The 27,948-nt window shown below is 45.1% G+C and overlaps 2 protein-coding genes across 11 annotated transcripts; one reads left to right on the forward strand and one right to left on the reverse strand.

Moving 5' to 3' along the window:
* Positions 1–4,933, reverse strand: LOC121480108 (collagen alpha-2(I) chain-like). The gene is made up of 3 exons (XM_041736402.1): positions 4,645–4,933; positions 3,882–4,425; positions 1–766 (listed from the first exon to the last, which is right to left on the reverse strand). The coding sequence occupies exons 1-3, from the start codon at positions 4,931–4,933 to the stop codon at positions 760–762; spliced, it is 840 nt and encodes a 279-aa protein (XP_041592336.1). The 3' UTR covers positions 1–759.
* Positions 3,047–27,116, forward strand: PHC1 (polyhomeotic homolog 1). Of its 10 annotated transcripts, none has more exons than XM_041735924.1 (16): positions 3,047–4,376; positions 4,474–5,051; positions 7,323–7,480; positions 9,035–9,145; positions 10,145–10,225; positions 10,781–10,930; positions 11,533–11,688; positions 17,106–17,601; positions 19,639–20,444; positions 21,259–21,406; positions 21,658–21,869; positions 22,450–22,564; positions 23,441–23,549; positions 23,763–23,913; positions 24,368–24,599; positions 26,124–27,116. In XM_041735924.1, the coding sequence occupies exons 2-16, from the start codon at positions 5,036–5,038 to the stop codon at positions 26,276–26,278; spliced, it is 3,096 nt and encodes a 1,031-aa protein (XP_041591858.1). In that variant the 5' UTR covers positions 3,047–4,376; positions 4,474–5,035; the 3' UTR covers positions 26,279–27,116. The 10 variants fall into 10 exon arrangements, with proteins under 10 accessions (XP_041591858.1, XP_041591859.1, XP_041591860.1 ...); XM_041735925.1 differs by having other exon boundaries at positions 4,487–5,051; XM_041735926.1 differs by having other exon boundaries at positions 4,874–5,051.
* Positions 27,117–27,948: the final 832 nt, after the last annotated feature.

Below are 27,948 nucleotides of genomic sequence, written 5' to 3' on the forward strand. Positions count from 1 at the left end.
TCAAGGACTTGTCAGTATGGTGCCCGGGGTTGTGCTTTGTCCTCATCTAGTCCTCTGTTCTCTCATCAAGTGTAGTAGAGGAAAAAGTTTTCCTTGACCCTCTTAGGGTCCCTGGCTGAGCCTGAGAATTAAGTTGACAAAGACAAATTACCAGGAGAAAAGCATACGAAATGTTTCAAAATGGTTAAAGAAGACAATTTAGGTGACATAAACAAATTTTATTTAACACCTTAAGTAGTGGACAGTTTTCATTCAGAGAACTGCAAACTGGAGCAGGAGGCAGGAAGCATTTATGGGATAAACAATAAAGAATGAGGAAATATGTAAAGAGCTCAGGTTTGGCTTGGTGTTTGGGGATTGGCTGATTGGATATATTGAGTTTGTGGCCTGGTGAAGCATTTGCAGGGACATGAAATTTATCTAAATTTCAATTTACTGGCCCAGCTTCCTGGGCAGAAGAGACTCCATCTTGGCCCTACGAATTTATTTCATCAAAATTTATTTAATATAATTTTGATGTAACTTGGGAGCCTTCATAAGAAAATGAAGACTCAAAGAAATAGACCAGTGTGCTGTTGTGCTAGGTTTGATAAAGGGTGAACAGTTGTAGAGGAACATCCTAAGTTAAGGAGTATGAGGTAATTGTTCTAAATTGGGAGAAATTTAGCAAGGCCTGTTAGGATTCTTCTTGGTTGCCCTTTGTAAACTTCACAGATAAGGATGCTCCTTTCCACCCAGGGCACTTCTCACAGGAGGGTTTTATGACCTGTTTTAGAGAAGAAGGAAGAGAAAAAGAATAGTTTAGAATGACTTTCCTGCTTCTGCCATTTTCTCAAACTCCTTCAGCTTAAAATAGTCACTATTTTAGGTGCTATATTTTGGGGTAGTGTGCCCTGAGAATTCCATCCTAGGTATTTGTAGTGAGGAATAAGAGGTATTTTTTAATCTTTTAATCCCATTTTTCTTTTTTTTTTTTTTCAGTTGAGAGAAGGGCAACCATCTAGGAAATTAATTCAGTTAATCTTTATTGGACATGTCCTATTTGGTAGAGATTATGAAATTTCCCTCTTTTACATTCATCTTTTAGCCTACAATTTTCTCCAATTAAAATTGAGGGGCTTAGATAATTTTAAAATTCTTTTTTGCTTTAAAAACTTAAAAGAGTCTATAAATCCTTTTAATCTCCATCTCATTTTTCTCCCAACTAGACCTTAAAATGGCATACAGAACGGTAGGATGGGGGTGTGACGTGTATGGTGGTTCACATTTGCAACTGGTTGTGGTTAGAGTAAAGGTTAGGATTTTCTATTTTCCCTACTTCATCCAGTCCACATTTGCATAGAATGATTAAAGAAGACGATTTAGAAGTGGTGATCATATTTGTTTACCTACTTTGTTACCTGTAAACAGACACATTCCAATGATACCAACACCTCTAGGGTTGAGGGCAATCTCTTCCTCTACAATTCATTGTGGAATTCTGGGCTTGGAAGGTTTGAAGAAAGCTTATTCAATGTTCGGTTGATATGCAAAATTGTATTGGCCAGCCTACTATCCTATTTACTTTAGTTGCAGCCAGTTGAGTTCCTTTCAAATCCTGATCTTTCGGTATTTAGGTATGTTTGCAGGAGGAGGGCTTCTACTTCTCAACAGCTAGAATGCATTTCCTTTTCACCTGTTTAGGCTAATGACTTTCAGTGTTATGCAGAGTAAAGAAATTATTTAGCTTCCATTCAGGAGAACTATTTCGTTTGAAAAAGAAAAGACTAATTCCAGCAGAATCATTAAATGAAAATGAGAAAGCTTAGCAAAATTCTAAAAAAAAAAAAAAGTCAGTTAAGGATTTCCTATGGATTACAAATTGTTTTGCTCTGTTTAGATCTAGCGAGACAAATTCTTTAGTACCTCTTTCCAAGCTGATTTAGTCCTCAAGAATGATTTTTCTATGGATGGAGTTTTCCCAAACACTTCACTTTATTATTGCTCCATTTCCTTTTTATCCTGAAATTTTCTTTGGAAAATTGCTTAGACCCAGGTCTGTCTTAGAGGGAAATGAAGCTGAAAAGAATTACTGTGAAATACAGGTACAAGCCTTTAGGTCAGAAAATTAAACTGCTGGTTCGTATCAATAAGACATGACCTGTGACTAGATTTATATCATTCAACAAAATTACACATCACCACTCTCTTCTTCCCTAAGATCATCTAAACGTGTAACTTTTAGTAGATGTAGGGGCCGGTGACCAGAGAATACAAAAAGTCTTTGGAGGCGGGATATGCATCTATATGTACATAGATACCGCAGCTGTGATTGGGCTTCACTTTTGACGGGGCTGGGATGGCCATGTTCAAGCAGGTATGCAACTTCCACAGGCTTTTGAAAAGTTCTCTCTGGCACCTGGATTTCTATCCAGGAATATATTCCTGCGATGTATTACAGGCCTTCTCCAGGCACTTCAGAGCAACAATTCTCCCGTGGAACGGCAGGAGTAATGTGAACGTTGTTATCATCTGAAAATTATGGACACCAGTTTTCCATTGGGGCTAGGAGATTGAGCTTAGGCTGTGAGCCTCCGCAAGAAAGCTTTCAACTTCTTTGACATGCCAGAAACCCAAGTTTGAATTAAATGACTAATGCTTTACCTAGTTTTTACCAGCAGCTCTCTGCCAGAATCTTTTCAATTCATCCTCTGCCAAAGCCTGTCAACCATCCTGGCAACATAGCCTTTCACCTCCCCACACCTCCTGCCTCTCTGCTTTTGCAGGCCTTTGGCTGCCCCCCGGGTTCCTTCCCTCACAGACCCGTCTGGCTGGTTCCTAGAAGCCTGGCAGGGATTTCTCTGGGACATAAATCTGGCTATCCCACCAACTAAGGGCCGGGAGTGCAAACACACCTCTCTCCGTGCAAATCGAAACGGATCTCATTTACGAACAAAGAGGACACTTGGAGGTTTTTCCTCTGAAAGCAAATCACGCGTTGGCTTTTAAAGGAGAGCATCGGGGGGGGGGGGGGGGTGGACAGAGAAAATAACGGAGAACAGAGCTGAAGGGGGAAAAAAGGAGGTTAAAAAAAAAAAAAGTGACTGGCCGAGGAGGACGGCAGAGAAAGCGGCAGCGTCAGTAAGGGGCTCACAGGGGGTCCCCAGCCGCGCGCCGGGAAACGAGGGCGCTCAGCTCCCGACACAGGGGCGGCACCCATGGGTGCTCGGCTGGTTCCCACGCTAGGACTGCACGCTGGCAAGCCGCTATCGGAGCTAAAACGAGGAAGGCCACGGCCGCCGCATCCCGTGCAGCATCCCCAGACCCGGCCCCATTGTTCTACGGCCTCGTCGTCCTCCCTCGCACCCGGGACGCACACGCACACGCACACGCGACCCCCGGAGGGCACGCGAGCGTGCAACCCCCGGCACGTCGAACCGGGCTGCAGCTCGGAGGCGCGCGTCGGCGCCCTGCGGGGCAGCCCCGGCGCAGCTGCTTTCCCGCCTTCTCCGAGGCGAGGGGTCAGGACCAGCGGCCTCCTCGGCCTTCCCTGCCCGCGCTCGCCGGCCTCGGCCGTGGCCGCTTCCCAGCCTGTCGTTCCTCTAGGGTCGCTGCTTCGCCTTCTCCCTCTTGGCGCGACCGTCCCTTTGATCCTTTCTTTCTCTACCTTATTCCCAGAAGCTCCTGAAAAATACCTCCTTTTTTTCTCCCCCCTTTTCACGTCACTTCCCTCCCTTCGCCCCGGTGAGCGCGCCGTCCCCACTAGAGGCCAGCACTTCTCAGCTTCGTCCCTCCAACCGGCGAGCAGAACTCGGAGAGAAAGAAGGAGGGAGGAAAAAAAAAAAAGAGGAGAAAGAGCGAGCGAGCGAGAGAGGAGGGGGGGAAACAAACAAAAAACCCACCAACCCCGAGGCCCGAGAGCGCCGAGGCCCGGGAGCGGCGTCGTCATGGCAACGGGCGCCGGCAGGAAGCGAGGGACGCGCGGGAGGGGGCGGGGAGGGCGCCGAGGGGAGGGGAGGGGAGGGGCGGGGAGGGGTCCGGCTGCCCCGGAAGCACCTCCCCGCCAGCCCCCTCCTCCAGCCCGGCCCGCAGCCCCCGGCCTGCAGCCCCCACCCTCTCGGCCCGGCAGGAAGTGACAGGCCCCGAGCGAGCCCCGGAGGCCTGGCAGAGCCGCGGCCGGGCCGGCACCCGGAGCGGCGGGAGGGGCGGGGAGCGGCGGCCGCGCCGGGCCCCTCCCACCCCGCCCTCGGCGCCCCCGCCCCTCCAGGAAGGGGAGGAGGCGAGGGGAGCCCGCCGCGGAGGCCGAGCGAGCCCCCCGCCCAGCCCGGCGACTGGGGACCCCGGCACATGAGGTGGACGCCCCCCGGGAGCCCTCGGGTGCGGAGCCGGGCGCGAAGGTAACCGTGCGGCCGCGGGCCGGGGAGGGCAGGACCTCTGGGGGCTTGGCTGCGCGGGGATGTGCCTGCAGCCGCCGGCGTCCGTGCAACGCCCCAGGTACCTCCCCCAGCGCCTTCCCTGCCTACCTCTGGCGCTCCGCTCTGCGGTCCTGGCTCCGTCCGTCTGTCCCAGTCCCCCGCTGTTGGTCTCGCCGCGCCGAGTGCCGTCTGTCCGTCAGCCCAGTTGCTTCTGACTGCTCGTCTTCTCATTCATTCTTCCTTCTCCGACTTTGGTCCTGCCATCCGAGCATGCTGTCTGGTCGGTAACCCCCCTGCTTTTTTTCTGGTCCGCTTGGTGCCTCAGTCTCCAATTCCGTGGCTCCTGTCTGTGTGTCTCCTGCTTGTCTCCCTGCTCTCGGTAAGCACATCTCCCCGCGCTTGGGTCGCTTCCCTCCAGGCCCCGCTGTCTGCCCCTTCCCCCGGTGCCTTTGATTCCTCCGTGGAACCCCGTTCTCCAGGTTGCGTGTGCAGCGGAGCCTTGTTGGCGCTGACTGCGCCCGTTCCCGGACCACTTGCATTCCTTGGGCACGGTCTTCCCCCGACTCCCGTCTGTGTCCCACACTTTCTACGAGACAGAGTTTTCTGTTTAGGGAGATTTGTTCCCTCCGGCTCTTGGCTGTATGGACCCAGTACCAGGTACACCTCACTGTCTTTTCTAGGAGCTCCCTTCCGAGATCTGTGCTCCTTTCCCAAGCCAGCCCAAGCCGTACACCCTCCAATACCACCTTTGAAGATGACTGTACTTTAGCTATTGTGGGGACCTCCGCGGATCGGCGTCTTGCACTTTCTCTTGTGGCGTAATTTTGAAAATGGAAACGCACTGTGCCTCCCAAACTTTTTATTGTTTTCATTTTTCTGTGTTTCATTTTGCGGCCCCAACATTGAATGCGAGTGAATAGATTATGTGCCCGGGAACCAGGAATTCTGGTTTTGAGGTCACTTTCTCCTGATTTTATTACATCTCTATCTTCATTTCACGGTCTGGAAAAAAAAAAAAAAAGTTACTAAGATTTCCATTTTAGAGGACGTGAGGGGTCATATGGTTAATTAGCATTTTCACCTGTGAAGGTAGGAATTAATGTCTCCTCTAGCTAGTAAAGGGGCCTCATGTCTCTTGAGTCCAGTGAACTAAGTCCATTGATCTATACAACTGTGCCATGCTGCCTCTAATCCTTACCCACTTTTTTTCTTCACATGCTGATAATGAGGATTCATGGGTCTGTATCTGTTTAGTGCTTTCATATTGTGGCAAAAGATGTGGGAGAAGATAATAACTAGAGTTGAAGCTGATGTGATTTCTCCTGTGTACTTCTTGGGGTATATCCATGTTTGCACTGACATTTGCTATACCTGAATAAAACTGAAGAGATGGGTTGAGTTGAGTACTTGGGGGGGTAATGATGGCAGTCAGGTAATACCAGGAAGGGAATAGTAAGAAATCTCCCCAGCTCTGTTTCCAATGCCAAGTGGTTTGATTTTACTTACTTTTGTCTTGGATGTAATCATGATAAATCCATTTTAATAAAACTGTTGACAAGCCTTAGCAGAAATTCTGGTTTGATGTTTACATTCCTAAACCAACTATTGCTTTGCTGACCTAATATTTCTAGTGGCCCCATGCCTCCAAACTAGAGAATATAGTGTCTAGGCCTAGCAAAAGAGAGGAGAAAAAAAGAATGAACAAAAAGATTTTATTGTCATTTAGTGGTTTTTGGAGCATATTTCTTCTCCCTCATCTCCTCTCTCTGCTTAGTTCTTAGCAACGTCTTCATGACTTTTTGCAGATTTTAGTGTAGACCCCAGAGGGTAAATTCTGACTGCTAAAATGAACTAAACAGTTGAGTTTTACTTTCTTGAAGATTTTCATTGCTGTGTATTTAATACGTTTAATACCTGGCAGTCATTCGTTAAAATGGTACATTACCTTCAGTTGTGAAGGCTTTTCTGCAAATGGGGAAATGAGGTGCCAGCAGGGAAAGTGACATGCCCAGGGTGTTTTTATTAGTAGCCTGAGCTGGAACCAGGCACCTATTTGGACTGTAGACTGTTTTACCTCCTAGTTTTTGTTTTGTTTTGTTTTAAAATTTTATTTATTTAAGTAATCTCTACACCCAATGTGGGGCTCGAACTCACGACCCGAAGATCAAGAGTCCAACGCTTTTTCACTGAGCCAACCAGGCGGCCCTCTACCTCTAGTTTTATGACTTTCTATGATGCATTTAACATATCTGCATCATAAACCGCTCCTCCATAAAATGAGGACGGCGATACTCAAACCAAATGATACTGCCTTTATCATAGATTTGTATTTATTTATTTTTTGGTTTGAGGAAGTAGCCTGTGTTAATATATAAAGACTCGATACTAGGATAACTTCTTTACCCTCAGAAAACCTCATTTCTACAATTATAAGATGGGGATAATTGTATTTACCTTAAAGCACTGTAGGGTAATGGAGATGAAGAGCCTGGTCCAGTAAGAGGAGGCACCTGGTGGCTTCTCGGTAAATGGTGACCATTGTTAAAGTGATGCTGGTAATGAGGTCACAGGTGCAGATGAAACTGAGAAAATAGCAACTTTTAAGTGGGAATATTTTAAACTGTTAAAAAATGCTATGGGAATGAAAGGTAGCCTTAGTATTATGAATCTGAAATTCTGGCCATTTGATATTTAATAGATAGTCATGAGGAAATATGTAAAGGTTTCTTTTGAGACATTGCATAGCTTCAGAAGATGGTATAGGAAACATATGGTTGTAAGTGTGTATTGCAGATTTGATAGTTGAAGAAGCCCAAGGAATCATGGCTGATGGAACGAAGAGGAAGAGCTTTAGATAACTTGAATAATAACGTGAAATAATAGCTTGAGATCAGGTGTGAATTTTAATCCTTTGTTACTTCCATCTAGGTCTTGAGTCAGAGCACCAGCTTTGGGGACCCTGGACCACCATCATGGAGACTGAGAGCGAGCAGAACTCCAACTCCACCAATGGGGGCTCCAGCTCTGGGGGCAGCTCTCGGCCCCAGATAGCTCAGATGTCACTGTATGAACGGCAAGCGGTGCAGGTGAGCCTCAGTCCTGAGGGGCTGTGCTCTGTGGGTATTGACTTTGGGTGGGCACGGGTGTTGGAAGATAATGCCTCTTAGTTCCTTTCCAGCAAACTGGGGGATTTGGATTAGGTGACAACTAATGTTCCTTCCAGCTCTGAGAATCTTAGGAGTTTACAACAGTTCGAGTAATCAAACAGAGAATGAGAGTCAGTCTTTAAATCAGGGTTTTAGTTCATGTAGCTAGATTCTTTTTTTTTCCAAAGATTTTATTTATTCCTGAGAGACACACACACAGAGAGGCAGAGACACAGGCAGAGGGAGAAGCAGGCTCCATTCCATGCAGGGAGCCTGATGTGGGACTCCATCCCGGGTCTCCAGGGTCACACCCCAGGCTGAAGGCGGCGCTAGACCTCTGAGCCACCGGGGCTGCCCAGTGAGTGTAGCTAGAGTCTAACTAAGCATTTCTCTTCATGGATTGTCAGGTTTTTAATCTTTGGCTTTTCTTGTAAATCACCCTGAGTAATGGAAGTCTGAAACTCATTGGAGTTTTATTTTTAGAAAACAGTAATTCCACGCTTTAAAAAATGTTGGGAATGGGCCATTTTACTCTAAATTTCTTGGTTGCTAAAATCATTCTGCACATCGGAAGGATAGTTCTAATTATTAAAGAATAAGAATACAGTAATATCCCAGAGGTAACCCTAAAACTGCATTACCAATATCATCTTTATAAATACCTACTGTAAATATTTGAAAATGCCAGTTAATTTGGAAATTTACCTGATGATAGGATCTTTCACAAGCCACTGTTTACTCTTTTTCATCATTTTCAACCATTTGGGGCTCTGTCACCTTAACTGTGTCCCTAGAATATGGTCTCTTGTCTTCTCTTCCATTCATTTATTTATTTATTTATTTATTTATTTTTTCATTCATTCATTTTTAAGTAGGCTCTGTGCTCAGCTTATAGCCCAACATGGAGCCCAGTGTGGGCCTTGAACTCAAACCCTGAGATCAAAGACCTGAGCTGAGATCAAGAGTTTGATGCTTAACTGACTGAGCCACTTAGACACCCTGTTTTTATTTATTTATTTTTTTAAAGTAAAGCTCTATGCCCAGTCTTGGGCTTGAACTCCCAAGCCCAGACCAAGAGTTGCATGCTCTACTGACTGAGCTAGCATGGTGCCCCTTTTTCTCTTTATATTAATCGACATCCAATTTATTTTCAAGTTGTTTAGTCTTAGTTTCTTTCCTTGCTATATCATGTGTCTCCACATTCCATTTTGGGAATTAAGAGTTCATGTGAGTTAGATTGCTTTACTTTTCTTTATATACAAGAATAGAGTGTAACAGAATTAATTGTTTCTCCACTTTTTGAAGACTATGTGAACTTACAAGTTCTAATATAAAAATGGACAAATCACATGTTGTTGATTTAGCCACACTCCCCATCTTCCTTTGTTTCTCTCCTTCCCAGTGGTCCCTTTCACCAGATCATAGTCATTTGCATAGAATAGGAATTAGGAGTGATTCATTCTAAGTGGGTTGATCCTCTCTTTTTCCTCTTAGGCTCTACAGGCTCTGCAGCGTCAGCCCAATGCAGCTCAGTATTTCCACCAGTTCATGCTCCAGCAGCAGCTCAGCAATGCCCAACTGCATAGCCTGGCTGCGGTCCAGCAGGTGAGAGGTCAGCAGTCAGCTGGCCCAAGAGGGAAGGGGATAGGCACTACAGGTGGGTCAGGGGGTACTGCCTCCTCCACTAAGTCAGGCTAGAAATGGTCTTCTGCCTCCTGTCCTCCCGTAGGAGGAAGAAAGGATCTTAGTTTTGAGAGTTGCAGTAGGAACTGGAAGGTAGAATGGCTATGTTCTAGAACTGCATTGTCCAATGTGGTGGTCACCAGCCACATTGTAGCTACTGAGCACTTAAAACGTGGCCAGTCCAAATGGAGATGTATAATCAAATTTTGGATTTCAGAGACTTAGTATAAAGAAATGTAAAATATCTCAGTAGTTTGTTGTTATTGGTTACATGTTAGACTTATTAGCTTAAATAAAATAAAGTTTATATCTCCAGTTTCTCTTCACTTTTTTTATTTTTTATTTTTATTATTTTTTTTAAGATTTTATTTATTTATTCATGAGAGACAGAGAGAGAGAGAGAGAGAGAGGCAGAGATGCAGGCAGAGGGAGAAGCAGGCTCCATGCAGGGAGCCCGATGTGGGACTCGATCCGGGGTCTCCAGGATCACGCCCTGGACTGAAGGCGGCGCTAAACCGCTGGAGCCACCCGGGCTACCCTCTTTTCACTTTTTTAAAAAATGTGCATACTAGAAGGTTATTTGTGTGGTTCACGTTGTATTTGTTCTGGACAGCCCTAGGTTAGACTTAGGAGTGACTCATGATAAGACCCGATCAAAGGTTCTTCTACCTAAAAGAAAGTGGGAGGAGGAGGAGGAGGACAGGTTACCCAATTGCCCCAGGAGGGTCGTGTGGGAGTTATTAGGTTGGTGTACGTGGTAATATAAGGGTTTCTGGGGATAGTGATTATACTTTTCCTTGCTCCAGTGTAGAGTCTCTGGGTTCTTATCTGAAATCTCTATTGCATTTTGTGCCTGTGATAAGATTGAGTCTTTTCCTTCGTTGTCTCTGCTCTGCTCCTGTTTCCTTACCCCTTTTATAGGCCACGATTGCTGCCAGTCGCCAGGCCAGCTCTCCAAACACCAGCACTGCACAGCAGCAGACTACCACCAGCCAGGCCTCGGTGAGGACCGACTCCATCTCCCCAATGAGAGGCTTCCCTCCCTGGGTCTCTGTCTCCAGGTGGAAACAGCTTTGTGTATTAAGCCATCAATGGCGATTATTGCTCTTATGTTAGAGAGTGTTAGTAGAAGGGAAACAACTGACCTGAATCTATATAGGAGTCTTAGGAGGTTTAAGAAAGGAGGAAGGAAATCCTGGGGAAGAAGAGGAAGTAACAAAGGAAAGGGACTGGTCTCTGGACCCTTTAAAGAGGAGTGAAGCCTGTTCTGTTTTGTTCCTTTTCCCTCTCAGCTGTTAATGCTAGTGGTTAGGGACTAGTTTCTTTACTTTGGTATGACCCTGCAGTAGCCAGGATGACAGTTATGGACAGGAAAAGTATTATTCATTTCCCTCTGACTCTGAAAATGAGATACTCTTCTAAAAAAAAAAAGAAAGAAAGAAAAAGAAAATGAGATATTCTGTTCTTGACTGTGTCCCCTCTGAATTTTGTCAGTGAAGTGCATTTATTTTTACCTCTCCTAAATCCTTAGTTCTGGTTGCTTTCTGTACCACACAGATCAATCTGGCCACCACGTCGGCCGCCCAGCTCATCAGCCGATCCCAGAGTGTGAGCTCTCCCAGTGCTACCACTTTGACCCAATCTGTGCTACTGGGAAACACCACCTCCCCACCTCTCAACCAGTCCCAGGCCCAGATGTATCTACGGGTAAGCCACAAACACAACCACCATCGTTCCAGGGGCATAATTGTTATGCCCCTGGCAAAGACTTGCGTGAAAGCTGTTTGGTTTAACCATGGTTGCCCAGATTACGTTAAGATATGCTGATCTACTTCCTAGGCCTTACTTACCTCTAGAAGTGATGCTTAGTATTCACAGGTAGCCTGCAGATTACATTGAGATCCTAAGAGAGAAGATGTTCGCCTTAACATTTGACTGAAGTAGTGTCACATATAGTCTAATCTTTAAACCTGTGGCTCGAGTACACAAATTCTGAGTGTTATCTCTTAGCCTATCTACTTACTGTACATGAGTACTTGTTCTAAAATCCTCATTGTCTCAACTTCTTTGATGTTTGACTCTTTGGTGTCAATCTGTAGTTTTATATACATTTTAGGTTTCCTTCTGGATGATTCATCGCATATGGAGAATAAGGGTCTCCTGGGTTGGTGTGGAAAGGGGCAGGGCTTAGCAGTTTCGTATCTTCTGTTTATTTTGTCTTGTGGTCCTTCCCTTCCATTTCTCCTGTCTTTCTTCTTCTCCTCTTGTTCTCTTTCCTTTGCTCTTCCTCTTCCTCCTCTCCTTGCCAGCCACAGCTGGGAAACCTATTGCAGGTAAACCGGACCCTGGGCCGGAATGTGCCTCTAGCCTCCCAACTCATCCTGATGCCTAACGGGGCAGTGGCTGCAGTCCAGCAGGAGGTGCCATCTGCTCAGTCTCCGGGAGTTCATACAGATGCAGACCAGGTCAGTGGCAACCACTTGACCTGTGGATGGGCACTGGGGAGGATGAAGGGAACCACCACAGACCAGGGCCTACCCTGCTACTCCGTGACTACTTCTCAGGATTCTTATTTTTTCTCCCCTTTTCTTAATTTCTGTAGAACTTGAATCCCTTGTAACTGTTGAGTTATTTGAGTTAGGAACGGAAGTGGTTGTGACTCAGAACAGCCCTGCAGGTCTGGGAAGCTGTATTCTCCATGCAGGGCAGATTTCCTTACATTCTTTTAGCCCTCCACGGCTCAGCTTTATTCAGGAGTTCTCATTCTCTTTCTTGGCGATGCACTCCAAAAGATAAGGGACGATCGAGGGACTTCTGTAGTTAGGTAAATGTGAAGCTAACCTGGCTGACTTGCTGAAAGAATATTTGATTCCCTCTCTTTATGAGTTACTGTGGCTATAGACTTTCAGCAGTTACTGTGGCTATAGACTTTCAGCATTCTGTTTCTACTCCCGGGGTGCCCAGGAAAGTCTTCCTCATCCCCTAAATATGTTTGTTTCAAGACTGAAGTTTTCGCTTCTTATGGATGGAATACAAATTGAGGTTTCATAGTAACTTTTTCCACTCTCTTAGTTTAGCAGTTGGCAAGTAAATATTGAGGTTGAGCTTTTTCTCCTGATGTGCTCAGGTTATCCTAGAAAATTTGGAAGATTGAAAAGGAAGACAAGTCAAATCTTCAAATATCTTAGAGCACAAAGAAGTACAAAGGAAATGGTACTAATTTGGGGTGACACTTGAGTTTAGAGAAGAGTTGGCTGCATTCCTGCTCAGTGACTTTTGGGATATTTGAGCAGATTCTTGAAGGATTGGTTGGATTCGATTTGCAGTAGGAAGAAAACTGGAGAGAGAACAGTATGTGTAAAGGCATGACTTATATGTGACTGAGTTAGGGATGAGTGGATAAAGTGGAGACAGCACGCTTGATGGTAGAAAAGGTCATTGTCAGGGAGAAGTCTGAAAGCCAAGCAAAGGTAGCAGGGGTCATGGCTGACTATTGAATAGCACATTAATAGGATAAGGAAAACACTTTGGAAAGAATCACCTAGGAACATATGCCTGGAGAGGAAAGAGAAGTTAACCTAATAAGAGACTCTTGGGGGTCATTTAGTTTACTAGGATAAGACCTTTGTTTTAGACTACGGTAACAGCAGTGGGAAGAGAGGATGAGGTTGAGACTGGTTTCGTATTCAGTTCTTTCATTTATCTGTCTCTTTATTCATCAAATACCTCAGTGCCAATATGTGGAGGGGCCATGGTAGTGGTTGAAAATATGGATCTTCTTAGATTTTATTTATTTATTCAGACACAGAGAAGGCAGAGACACAGGCAGGGGAAGAAGCAGGCTCCTCGCAGAGAGCCTGATGTGGGACTCGATCCCGGGACTCCAGGATTATGCCCTGAGCCAAAGGCAGATGCTCAACCGCTGAGCCACCCAGGCGTCCCGAAAATATGGATCTTTTATTAGGGTCAGATTCCAAGTCCATGATTTACTCTGTGACTGAGGCAGATGGCCTAACATCTTTTTTGCCAGTATCTTCGTATATAAAATAGCTATTGTTAAATACCTACCTTGAGGTGTGTTGAGGATTAAATGAATTATAGGTGTAAGTGTGCGAACACTGGACTGGTAGACATTACAAACCATTGAAACACCAGACATTAAGGAAAGAATCACCTGGATGGTTTAATAATTGCTTCATTAGAAAGTACAGAGTGCCTTGAAAACACAGAAGGAGACCTAATTCAGCCTTGGGACTCCGGGAAAGTCAAGGCTGCCCCGAGGAGGTGACATTTATCATTTTTTAAAAAAGATTTTATTTATTCATTCATGAGAAACAGAAAGAGAGCGCAAGAGAGAGGCAGAGAGAGAGAGAGAAGCAGGCTCCATGCAGGGAGCCCAATGTGGGACTCAATCCTGGGTCTCCAGGATCAAGCCCTGGGCCCGAAGGCAGGCACTAAACCGCTGAGCCACCCAGGCTGCCCGGAGGTGACATTTAAATTGAGTATCCCAGGAAGATGTGGATGGGGAGTGGTGAAAGCAGGGAAAATCTAGATTTGAGAAAAACTTAGAAGATCTTTGAAAAAGGAAAACTGATTTTGAGGGAGGTGCTGGATACAACAGTGAGGTGGCTGTTTAGTGCTACTTTTGAGATGAATGTTGGAGAAGCGGATTTAGGGTGAAGTTTAGTTTTGGATATACACCAGATCATGTGGTCAGCAGTTTTATATATCTGGTACTTGAGCTTAGAGGGAAGGTCTGCGTGGGGGATAACATTAAGAGTAGTGGACACAGAGATGATAATTGAAATCAAGAGAACATTTGGCATTGCTGAGGGAAAGGTATGGATTGACAAGAGAAAAGCCTTTAAGATGGAGCCCTGAGGGTTAGATCTGTTCCTTAGAAAATGGAATAGTTCAAGGTCGAGTAGAGGCTGATGGACTGGCAGAGGGGAGTATGAAAGAGTGACAGGGACACAGGACAATCTGGATTGTGTGGTGTCATAAAGAGAAGGGAGCAAAATGTTGGAAGTGGCAGGGAGTCTTTTGTCTAATACAGTAGGGATGACAAGAAAGGTAGAGTTTACTCTGTTACAGATGGAGAACCGTATCAGTGGAGTTCAGGGTTGTTGAAACCAAAGTAGTATGACTTGAGGAATGGCTGGATGGTGAGACTAGATGCAGTGAATCTAAATAATCACTACCAGTTTAGTGATAGCAGGAAAGGAGGATGAAGCTGGGGTTGGGGAGGTGGGGTTCAGGTGTGATGGGAGGGCACCATTAGCAAAGAGGTTGAAGAGACAGGAAGGAAATGAGAAGGAAGCTCCTTGAGAAGGAAGAGGAGTGGGGCCTTGAGTGGGGAAGGATTTGATCAGGAGGGAGGAAAGAAGGGAGAGCAGGGAAAAGGAAGTGGTGGGTGTTTATGAGGGGAATGTGTAGATTTAGTGATGGAACTGCTGAAATGTGCTCATGTAGTGGTTTTATTGTCTCTGCAGGGGTGATGGGGAAGAGCAAGTGGTTCTGAGGTATATCGGGAGATGAGGAAAGTTTTATTTTATTTTATTTATTTATTTTTAAAGATTTTATTTATTTACTCATGAGAGACACAGAGAGGCAGAGACACAGGCAGAAGGAGAAACAGGCTCCACACAGGAAGCCTGACAATGGGACTCGATCCCGGGTCTCCAGGATCGCGCCCTGGGCTGAAGGCGGCGCTAAACCACTGAGCCACCTGGGCTGCCCCATGAGGAAAGTTTTAAATCGCTATTATGGAAAGCTGATTAGAAAAACCCTATTATGTAATTGCCGGATCACATTAAGTGCCCCGGCACCCAATCCTGATAATTCTTGTAAATCTCTCTCAAAAGCTGTCACCTCTTCTTTACTGCTTGTCTGAACTCAGGTTCTTTTTATTTTTTTACCTGAATTACTGTACTGGTTTTCTAAATGGTGTCTTTGACTTCCTCCTTGTCTACCTCTAAACATCTTCCATATTACTATCAAAATAAGTTTTTTAAAAGAAAATATATGTTGTTACTAACATTTTAAATGGTACTACTGGTATGCCGAATTTGATAAATCATAATCCTTGGTTCATGACATCCTCTCCACAGTGGTCCATTTATTGGACCACTTTTATTTACTTACTATATTTTAATGATGTAATAAGCAAACCTCAGTTCTACCCATTGCCTGCTGCTACCCATGGTAATAACCATTCTGATTCCTAGGTTCTTCCTTCCCTGTGTTCCTTTTTCTACAGTTTTATTGTGTTTACATATATTTTTAAACAGTATTGTATATTATGGAAAATTTCAAACTTAATGCAAAAATAGAAAAAAATACGACTCCCTTTGTACCTACCAACCAGCTGCAACATTTATCAACACATGGCCATTTTAACCAGGCCACTTTCCTCCACCTGTGGACTATTTAGAAGTAAATTCCAGATACCATATTTTATACACACACACATATACACACACATACACACATATGTGTATATACACACACACATATATATGTATGTATTTGTATTTGTATTTAAATTTATAAGGTTTTTGTGCTGTATATAATTTGGGGAGAACTTTCTTAATAGCTTATTGTCAAAATCCATCCATATTGTTGCATGTTACTGTATTTTATTAGTTTTGATTTCTATGTAGTATTCACCTGTGTGAATATACTGTAGTTCCTTCCTCTCTTCTGACAATGGCCATTTAGGTTGCTTCCAGACTTTTGTTAACTATGAATAGAGCTGCTGTGGCATTCTTACACATGCCTCCTGTTGTATACAGCAAGAGTTTCTCTTGTAGGATTCCTGGATTTCAGAGGAATGTGTGAATGTTCAACTTTAGGACGGGATGCCAAACTATTTTCCAAAGTGGTTGTGCCTCCATCAGCAATGTTTACAAGAATGGTTTCAGCTGTAGAGTTGATTATGTTTATTCTGATTAATATTCTTCAGTGGCTTCCTGTCATCAGTTAAGTGCTCATCAGTCCTCTCTTCATATTTTTGAGTACTTACTATGTCAGGCACTGTGCTAGGTGCTGGAAATATTAACAACGGGGGAGATAGATAAACTTCTGTTTCTGAACTGAAGTTCAGACTCTCCTCATTTTAATACACCAAGCCCTTCCTGGTCTGGTACCTTTCTATACCCCCAGCTTCAATCTGTCTTCCTAGCTTAATTTCTTTCCATTCCCTCTAACTCACCTCAAACATAATGAAATATTTATCATTTCCAGAAATGCTATGTTCTTTCTTGGCTCTATGGTCTTTAAGATATTGTTACTTTTTCTTCACATTTCCACCTTTGCTCTCACCCATGGAGTCACAGATCAAACAAAAGACTGTTTTGGGAAGTCTTCCCTAATCTCCCTGGTCTGAGTCCATCTTCCTTCTCTGTGCTCCAGTAGCATTTGGTGCATGTCTCTGCATAGTAGAATACGGTTATTAGTGATTTTCTCGTCTGTCTTTTCTGGTAGAAAGTACCCATTAAGAGCAGAGACCGTGACTTTCGTTCCTGCATTTCCAGTATCCAGTGTAGTGCCTGAAGCATAGTAGGTATTTGGCCGATGTTGAAGGAACGGAGGGAGAAGAAGGAAAATCTGAGCCATCTCGAAGGAATAAATGAGCAAACTTGCAGATAGATTTGATAGTGAATAAAGGAGACTGAAAATCAAATAGGATTCAAGAGTCTCTCCCTGGGTGACTGGAAGGACTTTAATGTATATGATTGTAAAGGTTGGGGGGGATACCCTGTGGAGAGGCTGGGGAATATCTGTAACTGTCTTCACTGCTTCTGAACTAGTCACAGAAAGCTCTGACCTCAGTGCCTCCTGTTCCCCTTTTCTCAATGTATCTTTTTCTTTTATCTTGCAGGTGCAGAATTTGGCAGTGAGGAACCAACAGGCCTCGGCCCAAGGACCCCAAATGCAAGGCTCTGCTCCGAAGGCCATTCCTCCTGGAGCCTCCCCTGTCTCCAGCCTCTCCCAGGCCTCCAGCCAGGCCCTTGCTGTGGCTCAGGCTTCCTCTGGGGCCTCAGGCCAGTCCCTCAACCTCAGTCAAGCTGGTGGAGGCAGTGGGAGTAGCATCCCAGGGTCTCTGGGTCCCGGTGGAGGTGGCCAGGCCCCTGGGGGCTTGGGCCAGTTGCCTTCCTCAGGAATGGGTGGGGGTGGGAGCTGTCCCAGGAAGGGCACAGGAGTGGTGCAGCCCTTACCTGCAGCCCAAGCAGTGACTGTGAGTCAGGGAAGCCAGACAGAAGCAGAAAGTGCAGCAGCCAAGAAGGCAGAAGCAGATGGGGCTGGTCAGCAGAACGTGGGCATGAACCTGACACGGACAGCTACCCCTGCTCCCAGCCAGACCCTTATTAGCTCAGGTAAGCTGTCACCTCTCAGAGTATCCTTATTCTCTTAGAACTTGTTTGAAATCTTCAGAGTACATCTCTTTGCCATTGTTCTTGCTTTTTTTAGTCCTGGAGTAGTGGGAAGGAAAGGAAAATCATATCAGCCTTGATCATATTAGTCCAGGGAGAGAGGAGGACCAGTAACAGATACATCTGTATTTCCACCAGGCAGCAGTCAGTTTACAAACTACTTTGTCCCCATCTTCTTAGGCCCTGAGTTTGTCAGTTTTCTCATCCTACCCATTCATTTACCCAGTTCTTACTGAATTGCCTACTGTGTTGCAGGAGGTGTTAGGGATGCATCTTTGAAAAAAAGATTCCCGTCCTCATGGAGCTCATGATTTATCTTGAGAGGAGATGGCTTTTCCCCTCACTCCTCATCTTGATGATGATGGTTTGCATCAGGGTAGAGTGGAGTTGTTTTAAGTGCCTTGGAGCACTTAGGACTAGCAAATAGAGCCACGGTTTAATATAGTCAACTTGTGCTCATCTGTATCAATGATAAGGATAAAAAAAGGGATGCCTGGGTGGCTTAGTAGGTGAGCATCTCTTTGGCTTAGGTTGGGATCCCGGGGTCCTGGGACTGAGTCCCATGTCAGGCTCCCCACAGGGAACCTGATTCTCCCTCTGCCTGTGTCTCTGCCTCTCTCTGTGTGTCTCTCTTGAATAAATAAATAAAATCTTTTTAAAAAGTATAAAAAAGAATAAATAATAATAACCCCAAATGGTTTATAGTTGTTTTTGGACTGTGGTTCCGTATAGTTAGGTGGGTGCACCTTCTTTGGTAATGTTTATTTTTGCCTGCCTTGTTTCTAGCACTTTAGTTGTTGCTTTATTTGGATGATTTACTTCTAAAAAATTAAGAGTTCGGGTGCCTGGGTGGCTCAGTTGATAAAGCGTCTGCCTCCGGCTTAGGTCATGATCCCAGGGTTCTGGGATTGAGCTCTGCTTTGGGCTCCCTGCTCGGTGGGGAGCTTGCTTCTGCCTCTCCTGGCTCGTGCTCTCTCACTGTCTCTGGCTCTCTCAAACAAACAAACAAAAAAATCTTTAAAAATATTAAAAAATTAAAAGAGTTAATCATCAGGCTGTATTACTACTACCTGTGTTTACATACCATAGCACTTCTGTTTCCAAAGTGCTTTCATCTCACATGTGCTCTCTGGACAATCTGAGGCATAGGGGGTGGGGGAGATTGTAGGTTCCACCTACAGTGGAGAAAATTGGGTCAAGTCTGAGCCTAAATAGCAGCTGACTCTTAAGACTTCTCATAGGTAGTGACCTAAACTGATGTTTCTGAAAAATCGAGCCTTTCACAGGAAGATGTTGGAATCTTTACCTCTGTGGGCACTTACTCTCTGGGTGACCATTAAGTCTTTTTCTTGTGCTGGGCACTGGGCTGGGTTCTAGGGATGTAAAAATAAATAAAGCAGGGACTGAGCCCTTGAACTTAGTCTAATCACACAGAAGATGGGCCAGCCATTCTCTGCTGGGTCAGACTAACAGGATTTAGTATAACAAAGGAAATAAAAGTTAGATGGCTGCCAGAAATGATTGAGGACTGTGAAATGATTGGGCAAGGGAGTTTCTTCCCTTAAGGTCTTGAACTGTGGAGAGAGAGAGTTGGTAATGTCTGGCTCAGAAGAAAAAGTACAAATGAAGTGATCTCTAGGCCCTTCCAGGCTAGATCTTCATTCACTATGTGATACCAAAGCTAAGAACACTTTGAAAAGAGCGGCCTGGGTGACTCAGTGGTTTAGCGCCACCTTCAGCCCAGGGCATGATCTTGGAGACCTGGGTTCGAGTCCCATGTTGGGCTTCCTGCATGGAGCCTACTTCTCCCTCTGCTTTTGTCTCTGCCTCCCTCTCTCTGTGTGTCTCATGAATAATAAGAAAATAAAATCTTAAAAAAAAAAAAAAAAAGGAACACCTTGGAAAGGTCATTTTAATTTCAATTTTAAAGGCTGATTATTTTCTGCTCTTGTCTGTTCTGTGCCGGGCTTATTCCTCTAGCCACCTACACGCAGATCCAGCCCCATTCCTTGATTCAGCAACAGCAGCAGATCCACCTCCAGCAGAAGCAGGTGGTAATCCAGCAGCAGATCGCCATCCACCACCAGCAGCAGTTCCAGCACCGGCAGTCCCAGCTCCTCCACACAGCCACACACCTCCAGTTGGCCCAGCAGCAGCAGCAACAGCAGCAGCAGCCACCACCGCCGCCGCCGCCACCACCACCACCACCGCCACCACCGGCCACAACCCTCACTGCCCCTCAGCCACCGCAGGTCCCACCTACTCAGCAGGTCCCACCTTCCCAGTCTCAGCAGCAAGCCCAGACCCTGGTTGTGCAACCCATGCTGCAGTCTTCGCCCTTGTCCCTCCCACCTGACCCAACCCCTAAGCCACCCCTCCCCATCCAGTCCAAGCCACCTGTAGCACCTATCAAGCCGCCTCAGTTAGGGGCTGCTAAGATGTCAGCCACCCAGCAGCCACCACCCCATATCCCTGTGCAAGTCGTGGGCACCCGGCAGCCAGGAACAGCCCAGGCACAGGCTTTGGGCTTGGCGCAGCTGGCGGCTGCCGTACCTACGTCCCGGGGGATGCCCAATACGGTACAGCCCGGGCAGGCCCATTTGGCCTCCTCACCGCCTTCGTCCCAGGCTCCTGGTGCGCTGCAGGAGTGCCCCCCAACGCTAGCCTCTGGGATGAGCCTGGCTCCGGTGCAGGGGACCGCACATGTGGTAAAGGGGGCTACAACATCCTCCCCTGTTGTAGCCCAGGTACCTGCTGCCTTCTACATGCAGTCTGTGCACCTGCCGGTGAGTGATGTTAGATGGCTTTGAAGGCACAGTCCCCTTTGAGTGGACCTGGGGCTCAGTGGACATATAGCTTAACTTAGGGAGCAGTGAAGAGTTGAGAAGCTTGATCTACTGATATTTATCATGTTACCTTAATTACTTTCTTAGAAGCCCCATCTCCAAATACAACCACCCTGGGACTTATGAATCAAGAGGGGAGGGTACCACAAACATTCAGTCTGCAACAGATACAAAGTTACTATGTGTGAGTGCCTGTGTGTGAGAATATGGTATCACATCAGCTGCTCTCTTAATCATTGCATTGCTTCATCTGTGACAACTATTTGTTATAAACTGTACAACTTAAAAGATACTGGTATGTACTTCTTTAGTAAGACATTGATGGAAGGTTAAGATACTGGTACTTACTTGTTTCTTTTGTAAGAGAGAGAGACATTAATGTATATAATCTGTACTTTATACTCCTAAATTTGCTACTGAAATCATTCTGGGTTTCTGGATCTGTACTAAGTTAGATCAAGATGTTCTTAATCATCCAAATCAGTCTTTGGAAAAACAGCAATTCTTGGTTGGGCCATAACGAACCCAAGGTCACAAGGTCTAGGTCAGGACTAAATGTGACATTTTCTTTTGTACTGATGTAGGAGATAATGCTTCTTGGCAATGACTTGAGAATTTTAGTGTGCCCTGGGAAGTAGACAAATTGGAGAATGTGGAACTAAGAAAATTTTCACCGACAGAATGGGAGTAATGGAGGTTCCTTATTATTCTTCACTCATAAATCTTGGTTTCTCTTCTATTCTAAACTTTATAGAGCAAACCGCAGACGTTGGCTGTCAAACGCAAGGCAGAGTCTGAAGAGGAGAGAGACGATGTTTCCACATTGGGTTCAGTGCTTCCTGCCAAGGTGTCTCCAGTAGCCGAGAGCCCAAAGGCCATGGAGGAGAAGAACAGTCTTGGAGGTGAGGAACTGACTTCTGCAGTGCTATTGGAGTGCAGAGATTAGAGACCTGTTCTGAGAGAGCTCAAAGCTAAGTCTCGTTCTGTAGAATATGGGCCTAAACTTGGTAGATGAATGGGTGGATCCAAAAACCAGGACTCCAGTGTTAATGATCAAAGGTGAACGTGTATTATTGTGGAAGATCAGACTGGCTGGGCTAATAATAAATGAGTCCATTGCATCATCCCCTATCTGTTCCTTAATCTGTTCCAGAGAAAGCTGAACCAGTGACTGGTGTGAATGCTAATACTCCAAGCAGTGAACTAGTAGCCTTGGCTCCTGCCCCATCCGCACCGCCTCCTACACTAGCCATGGTGTCCAGACAAATGGGTGACTCAAAACCCCCACAGGCCATCGTGAAGCCTCAGATTCTCACCCACATCATTGAAGGCTTCGTTATCCAGGAAGGAGCAGAGCCTTTCCCGGTGAGGGCAGGGCCATAAGGTGGGACTTTCAAGTGGGGACTTGGTCTGATTATTGTCTTTCCAAGTCCACTAAAATCAAGTCTCAGAACTATTTAATTATTAGAGGAGGGTTCAGTGCTACTGTTTGTATGGTTAATTGTAAAGAAGGAAGGGAAGGGGGAAAGGAAAGAATATGTGTAGACCACCAAATGAAAATGTTGAGAAGAGGAGAAGAAGCTGTAGTGTTTAGTTACACAAATTAGGCTGTATTAGAGTGAAGAAATTTGTGGTAGAGAAACTAAGGGACTTTACTAAAGCCCAGAAGTTGCAGAACCAGGACTAGAACACAGGTATCTGCAACATTGGAAGGAAAAAGACAAGATAGGGAGCCAAGGCAGGACGCTGTTTTCCAGTGGCTTATCTGAAAACAGCTAGTGAGGGCCTCTTGATTGCCATGTTGAAAAATGTTTCTTCTCTAAACCAAACTTGGTCATTAACTCAGAGAACCAGGTAAAGATATGACAGTAAGAATTGCCGGGGAAGGCTATAGAGAAGCAGAAAGGAATTAGGTTAACTTAACTGTAAACTTTTTCTGGCACAGGTGGGTTGTTCTCAGTTACTGAAAGAGTCTGAGAAGCCATTACAGACTGGCCTCCCGACAGGGCTGAATGAGAATCAGTCGGGGGGCCCCTTGGGAGGGAACAGCCCATCTGCTGGTAAGTATTTATTTAGAGACCCATCTGGGGAAGGAGGCTCCGGGAGAGGTGTTTGAGGGCTAAGTGTAAAATAGTAATTATTTAAAGTGGGAGTTATACAGAATCCATCTTACATATAGGAACTCTATTAAATATCAGAATGTGTAGAATCACACAAAAGGAGTTCCCATAGGATTAGGGTAGTTTTATCAAGCTAACCTCTTGAATTATTTACTGTAAGGATATATTTTTCAAAAGATGATCTAAAATAGGATATTTCTTATATTTTCAGTTCTCCTTATTCTAGAATTTATAATCTTTATTAAGAACTTTTTTTTTAAGATTTTATTTATTTATTCATGAGAGACACAGAGAGAGAGGCAGAGATGTAGGCACATGGAGAAGCAGGCTCCATGCAGGAAGCCTGATGTAGGACTCGATTCCGGGACCCTGGGGATCATAACCTGAGCCAAAGGCAGATGTTCAACCACTTAGCCACCCATATGCCCCTATATTAAGGACTCTTGTTTACATTTCTCCCACTGCTTTTGTAAACTCTTATTGGAAGAGGGATCCTATATTTTCTAATTAGTAATTAGTTTCTCTCTTCTATTTGAAAATGCAGTCTTGTCTGCAGTCTGAGAGTATAAATTGGGATAAAGTTAGTCATCGAGAATGGAAACTAGTCTGGCTTAAGTCAGGAAGACCATGATGTTCTTGAGGCACGTGTCTTTGTGTTTTTGGATTTTGAACTTTATGTTTTAGGGATTCTGAATTAGATTGTTTAGGTCTTTGGGGGGCAAACCCTGAGAGTAATTAGAGTCAGCTGTGGGCCTAATGATGGCCTGAGCAGCAGCAGAACCAGTGACAATTCTCCAGGGATGCCTTGTTTTCCAGAGCTCGATAAGAAGGCGAACCTCCTGAAGTGTGAGTACTGCGGAAAGTATGCTCCTGCTGAGCAGTTTCGAGGCTCCAAGAGATTCTGCTCCATGTCCTGCGCTAAGAGGTACCATGGGCACCCCTTCCTCACCTTCAGCACCAGTTCCTCCATCTAATAGTGTGCCCCTTCTCTAGGACCACCTCACAGCTGATGTGTAAGGTCTTCTTCTTTGCTTTCATGTTCTCCCCCAAGTCAGTTCCTACAACACTAGTTCCCAGGAGGGGTAGCAAGGTAGTCTTCTAGAGCACCTCTGACATCCCATATATGCCCTACCTATAGGTATAATGTGAGCTGTAGTCACCAGTTCCGGGTAAAGAGGAAAAAAATTAAAGATTTCCAAGAAGCCAACTATGCTCGTGTTCGTCGGCGTGGGCCTCGCCGCAGCTCCTCCGACATCGCCCGTGCCAAGATCCAGGGCAAGCGCCACCGGGTGAGCTTCAGTCACAGAGCCAGCTACCTTTAAAATGGTCTCCTTTCCTTTTTCTTTCCCTACTGGGCAATTCCTTTGCCCAGGTGAAAGAGTCTGAGACCAAAACTCTGAGTCGTGTACTGATGGTATCACTCCCCAATTCCAAGAGATCCTGACTCCTTGTCTTCTTTCACCTGATTACTGGCTCATGTATCCATGAATCATTGCATTACATTATATTTCAGAAAATCTAGATTGATTGTTGGAAGAAGGGAAGAATCAGGAAAGTGAGTTTACTTGAAAGTTACTTGAGAAGTGGACTGGTGACTCTGGGCATTTGCAAACAAAGTATAGTTTTTTCACTTGCAATACTAGTTTTTCCTCAGTATTAACCCAAACCCAGTTGGCTCAGAAGGGGCGGGGGAAGCCTCCCAACACTTATTCACAACTCACTGCTTTGTAATGTTCTCCATAGGGTCAAGAGGACTCTAGTCGGGGTTCAGATAATTCCAGTTACGATGAAGCACTCTCTCCAACATCTCCTGGGCCTTTATCTGTGAGAACTGGGCATGGAGAACGTGACCTGGGGAACCCCAATACAGCGCCCCCGACACCAGAATTACATGGCATCAACCCTGTGTTCCTGTCCAGCAATCCCAGCCGTTGGAGTGTAGAAGAGGTGTATGAGTTTATTGCTTCTCTACAAGGTATTGAGGGCCTATCTGGTAGGACCCAGATCACATAGATGTTTACTTTTCTTTAGGTCATCCCATATGGGCCATAGGCCTTTGTGACAGGGAACAGAACTGACTTTTAAGCAGTAGGCACTTTTAAGTATGGTATGATGAAGGCTCTATTCTTGATATTTACTTAAGGTACTTGCCCACAGCCTGGTTTCTTAATTTCTTTCTGGGCTGTCCTCTACTATGTCAGCAATCTTGCAGTGTTTGATTTTTACTATTATATTTCTTACCAATAATTTTTGGATAAAGTATATTTTATTTATATGTGATTGTGATACCTGTCATGGATAAGACTTTTTCCACGAAAGGGATTAGAAAGTTAGGAGCATTGTTACCCCACATTCTTCCAGGTAGTATTGTTTATAAGCTGTTCTTAACAGAGGATGGTTTTCTCCAGAAAAGAAAATCACCCTACCTTTTATTGCCATTTGTCTGGAGTCTGGGCCCTTTTTTGTTTTTTTTTAAAGATTTTATTTATTTATTCATGAGCAACACACAGAGAGGCTGAGAGAGAAGCAGGCTTCCTATGGGGAGCCCAATGTGGGACTCAATCCCAGGATCCTAGAATTACAACCTGAGCCAAAGGTAGATGCTCAACCACTGAGCCACCCAGGAGCCCTTGAACTCTGGGCCCTTAAACAAAAATGTCATAAGGGCTCTGAACGTTTTTTTTCTAGTGTAACTAAGAAGAGGTACAGATCTTGCTCCTTCCCTTTCCTCCCTCTTCAGGCTTTTTGAATGAAGTTATTTCTGTGGTCAACTTTTTCTTCCTCTTGGCTTTTTTCTAAAGATTTATTCATGAGAGACAGAGAGAGAGAGAGAGAGAGGCAGAGACCCAGGCAAAGGGAGAAGCAGCCTCCCTGTGGGGACCCGGGTATGGGACTAGATCCCCAGACCCTGGATCATGCCTTGAGCCGAAGGCAGATGCTCAGCTGCTGAGCCACCCAGGCGTCCCCCTCTTGGCTTTTTGAAATAGCCAGTTTCTCTCTGGTTTCATTTGACTTTCCAAGCTCACCACCTCAGACTTTTATGTTCCTGACTGTAGGATGAGAACCTTGGGAGGAACCACTGCTGGGTCTCCATGTTTTCTTTCTTTCTTTTTTTTTTTTTAATTATTTATTTATTTATTTATTTATTTATTTATTATTTATGATAGTTACAGAGAGAGAGAGGCAGAGACACAGGCAGAGGGAGAAGCAGGCTCCATGCACCGGGAGCCTGACGTGGGATTCGATCCCGGGTCTCCAGGATCGCGCCCTGGGCCAAAGACAGGCGCTAAACCGCTGCGCCACCCAGGGATCCCTTTTTTTTTTTTTTTTAATTTTTATTGGTGTTCAATTTACCAACATACAGAAAAATACCCAGTGCTCATCCCGTCAAGCGTCCACCTCAGTGCCCGTTCCATGTTTTCATCTTGAGTTTCCCCCTCCTATCTTCTGGTGCTACCATGTAATGTTTCTCATATGTATCCCCACCATTTCCTTATAGGCTGCCAAGAGATTGCAGAGGAGTTTCGTTCCCAGGAGATTGATGGACAGGCCCTTTTATTACTTAAAGAGGAACATCTTATGAGTGCCATGAACATCAAGTTGGGCCCCGCCCTCAAGATCTGCGCCAAGATAAATGTCCTCAAGGAGACCTAAGGTGGCCCTCTTGCACAAACGAGCCTAAGGCAGACACTCTCCACTGTCCAGGTTGTAACCTGGTATCAGCAGACTTTACAGGGAAGAAAGAGCTGTTCCAATTACATAAATCTTCTGTAGAGGGGATTACTGAGACAGGGAAGAAAAGTGCAAGAATTGGTTGCTGGTGCTACATGGCGGCAGCTGTGACATTTTCTCTGGTTCTACCTTATTTTTTAAAATCATTACACTTCTCACCTACCCTATCTAATCTTTATAAAAGAGGCAGTCTCAAGAACTAAGACTGCTCAGCCTTATCCTGGAGTGGAGTATCTAGCCAGGGTCTCAGTTTTCCCAGAGGGGTAGACCGTATGGTAAGGTAAGGAAATGGGTGGGACGTAGGTGTGCCTCCACAATGGGAGGTAGGGTTCTTCTAGCTCGTGTGACACAAGGAGTAAAATCCGGTACTCCCCCTCTTCCCTCTGGATCGCCCAACTGTGGCCATGGCCCAGTCTTTGTTGTCACTCTGTTAGTATCCATCGTTCCTCCTGTGTCCATGGCAGGGTCACTAGCCGGTGCAGATTCGGTTGGCATCATTCTGATTCGCTGCAGGGGCTAGAATGTGTGTGGCACATGTGTGGCTGTCATTCTGCATCCCCCTGCTCCCTTTGGTTGATCTGTTGTGTCTTCTACCCTGCCTTTCTTTTCAGTTCCAACTCTGCTCTGTCCTATAGCTTTATTAAAACGGGAGTGTGTGGGACTGAGGTCAGGAGTATAAGTACCTGCCTTAGGCGCTATTCCTTATACAACAAAAATATTAAATATTTTTTTCCTCCTCAGTAAAAGGATAAAAATTGGTCTCAGTTGTCTCTTACTCCATTTCAGTGTCTCTACTCTCCTCTTTCACACAAAAGACAAGGGCAACTGTTTTTTTTTTTAATTTTTTAAGTGTTTTTGTACAAAAAAATGTAATTATTTTTCCTTTTTTGTTTTTGCATTTTTAAAACACCAGTGTGGGGAGGGAATGCAAACAAATAACAAAAAAGATGCTTTTATATAACATTTTCCCTGTTTAGAAAGAAGAAAAAAAATCATTCCAATAGTATTTAAAAGTCCAAAGATGAAATAATTTCATTTTCTTCCCTAAAGGCTATAAAAAGCCCCTGCCTATTGATTCCACCATCCTCTTGTGTCCAGTGGAGCCATGTTACTCTTCAATGGCCCAGGTTCACTATTACAGAAAGACTGGGCCAGGCTTCTTGGGCACGTGGCCTATCAAAAAAGTGGAAGCATCAGAGGATTCAGAACCTCTCCCCACAGAAATGTTGTGGGCAAGAAGATACTTCCCTGAGCCAGAAGGGACAGGTACAGCAGCATTCCACACCCAGAGCACAGGATGGCAAAGCCCTAGATGCCCCACCTCTGCTTTCATTCCCTTTCCAGAAGATTTGGGGGGGGGGGGGGGCAAAGGGGAAGTCGACATGCCTGTGAAGAAAGTGCAACATATTTAGAAATACTAGTAGAGGGAAACATCTTAGAAGAAAAGCTTGGGCCAGTTTTTACTGCAAGTGGGAGAAGAAAGCCATTGAGGAGATTCTACTACAGGTAAAGACTTTTCTGGAACCCCTGTAGCACAGGAGGTCCAATTCACCTTCCCTTTCTGAAGGACTAGACTTCTGGATAAGGCATTT

Source organism: Vulpes lagopus, chromosome 21, assembly GCF_018345385.1.
Source record: "Vulpes lagopus strain Blue_001 chromosome 21, ASM1834538v1, whole genome shotgun sequence".
Taxonomy (NCBI): Eukaryota; Metazoa; Chordata; class Mammalia; order Carnivora; family Canidae; genus Vulpes; species Vulpes lagopus.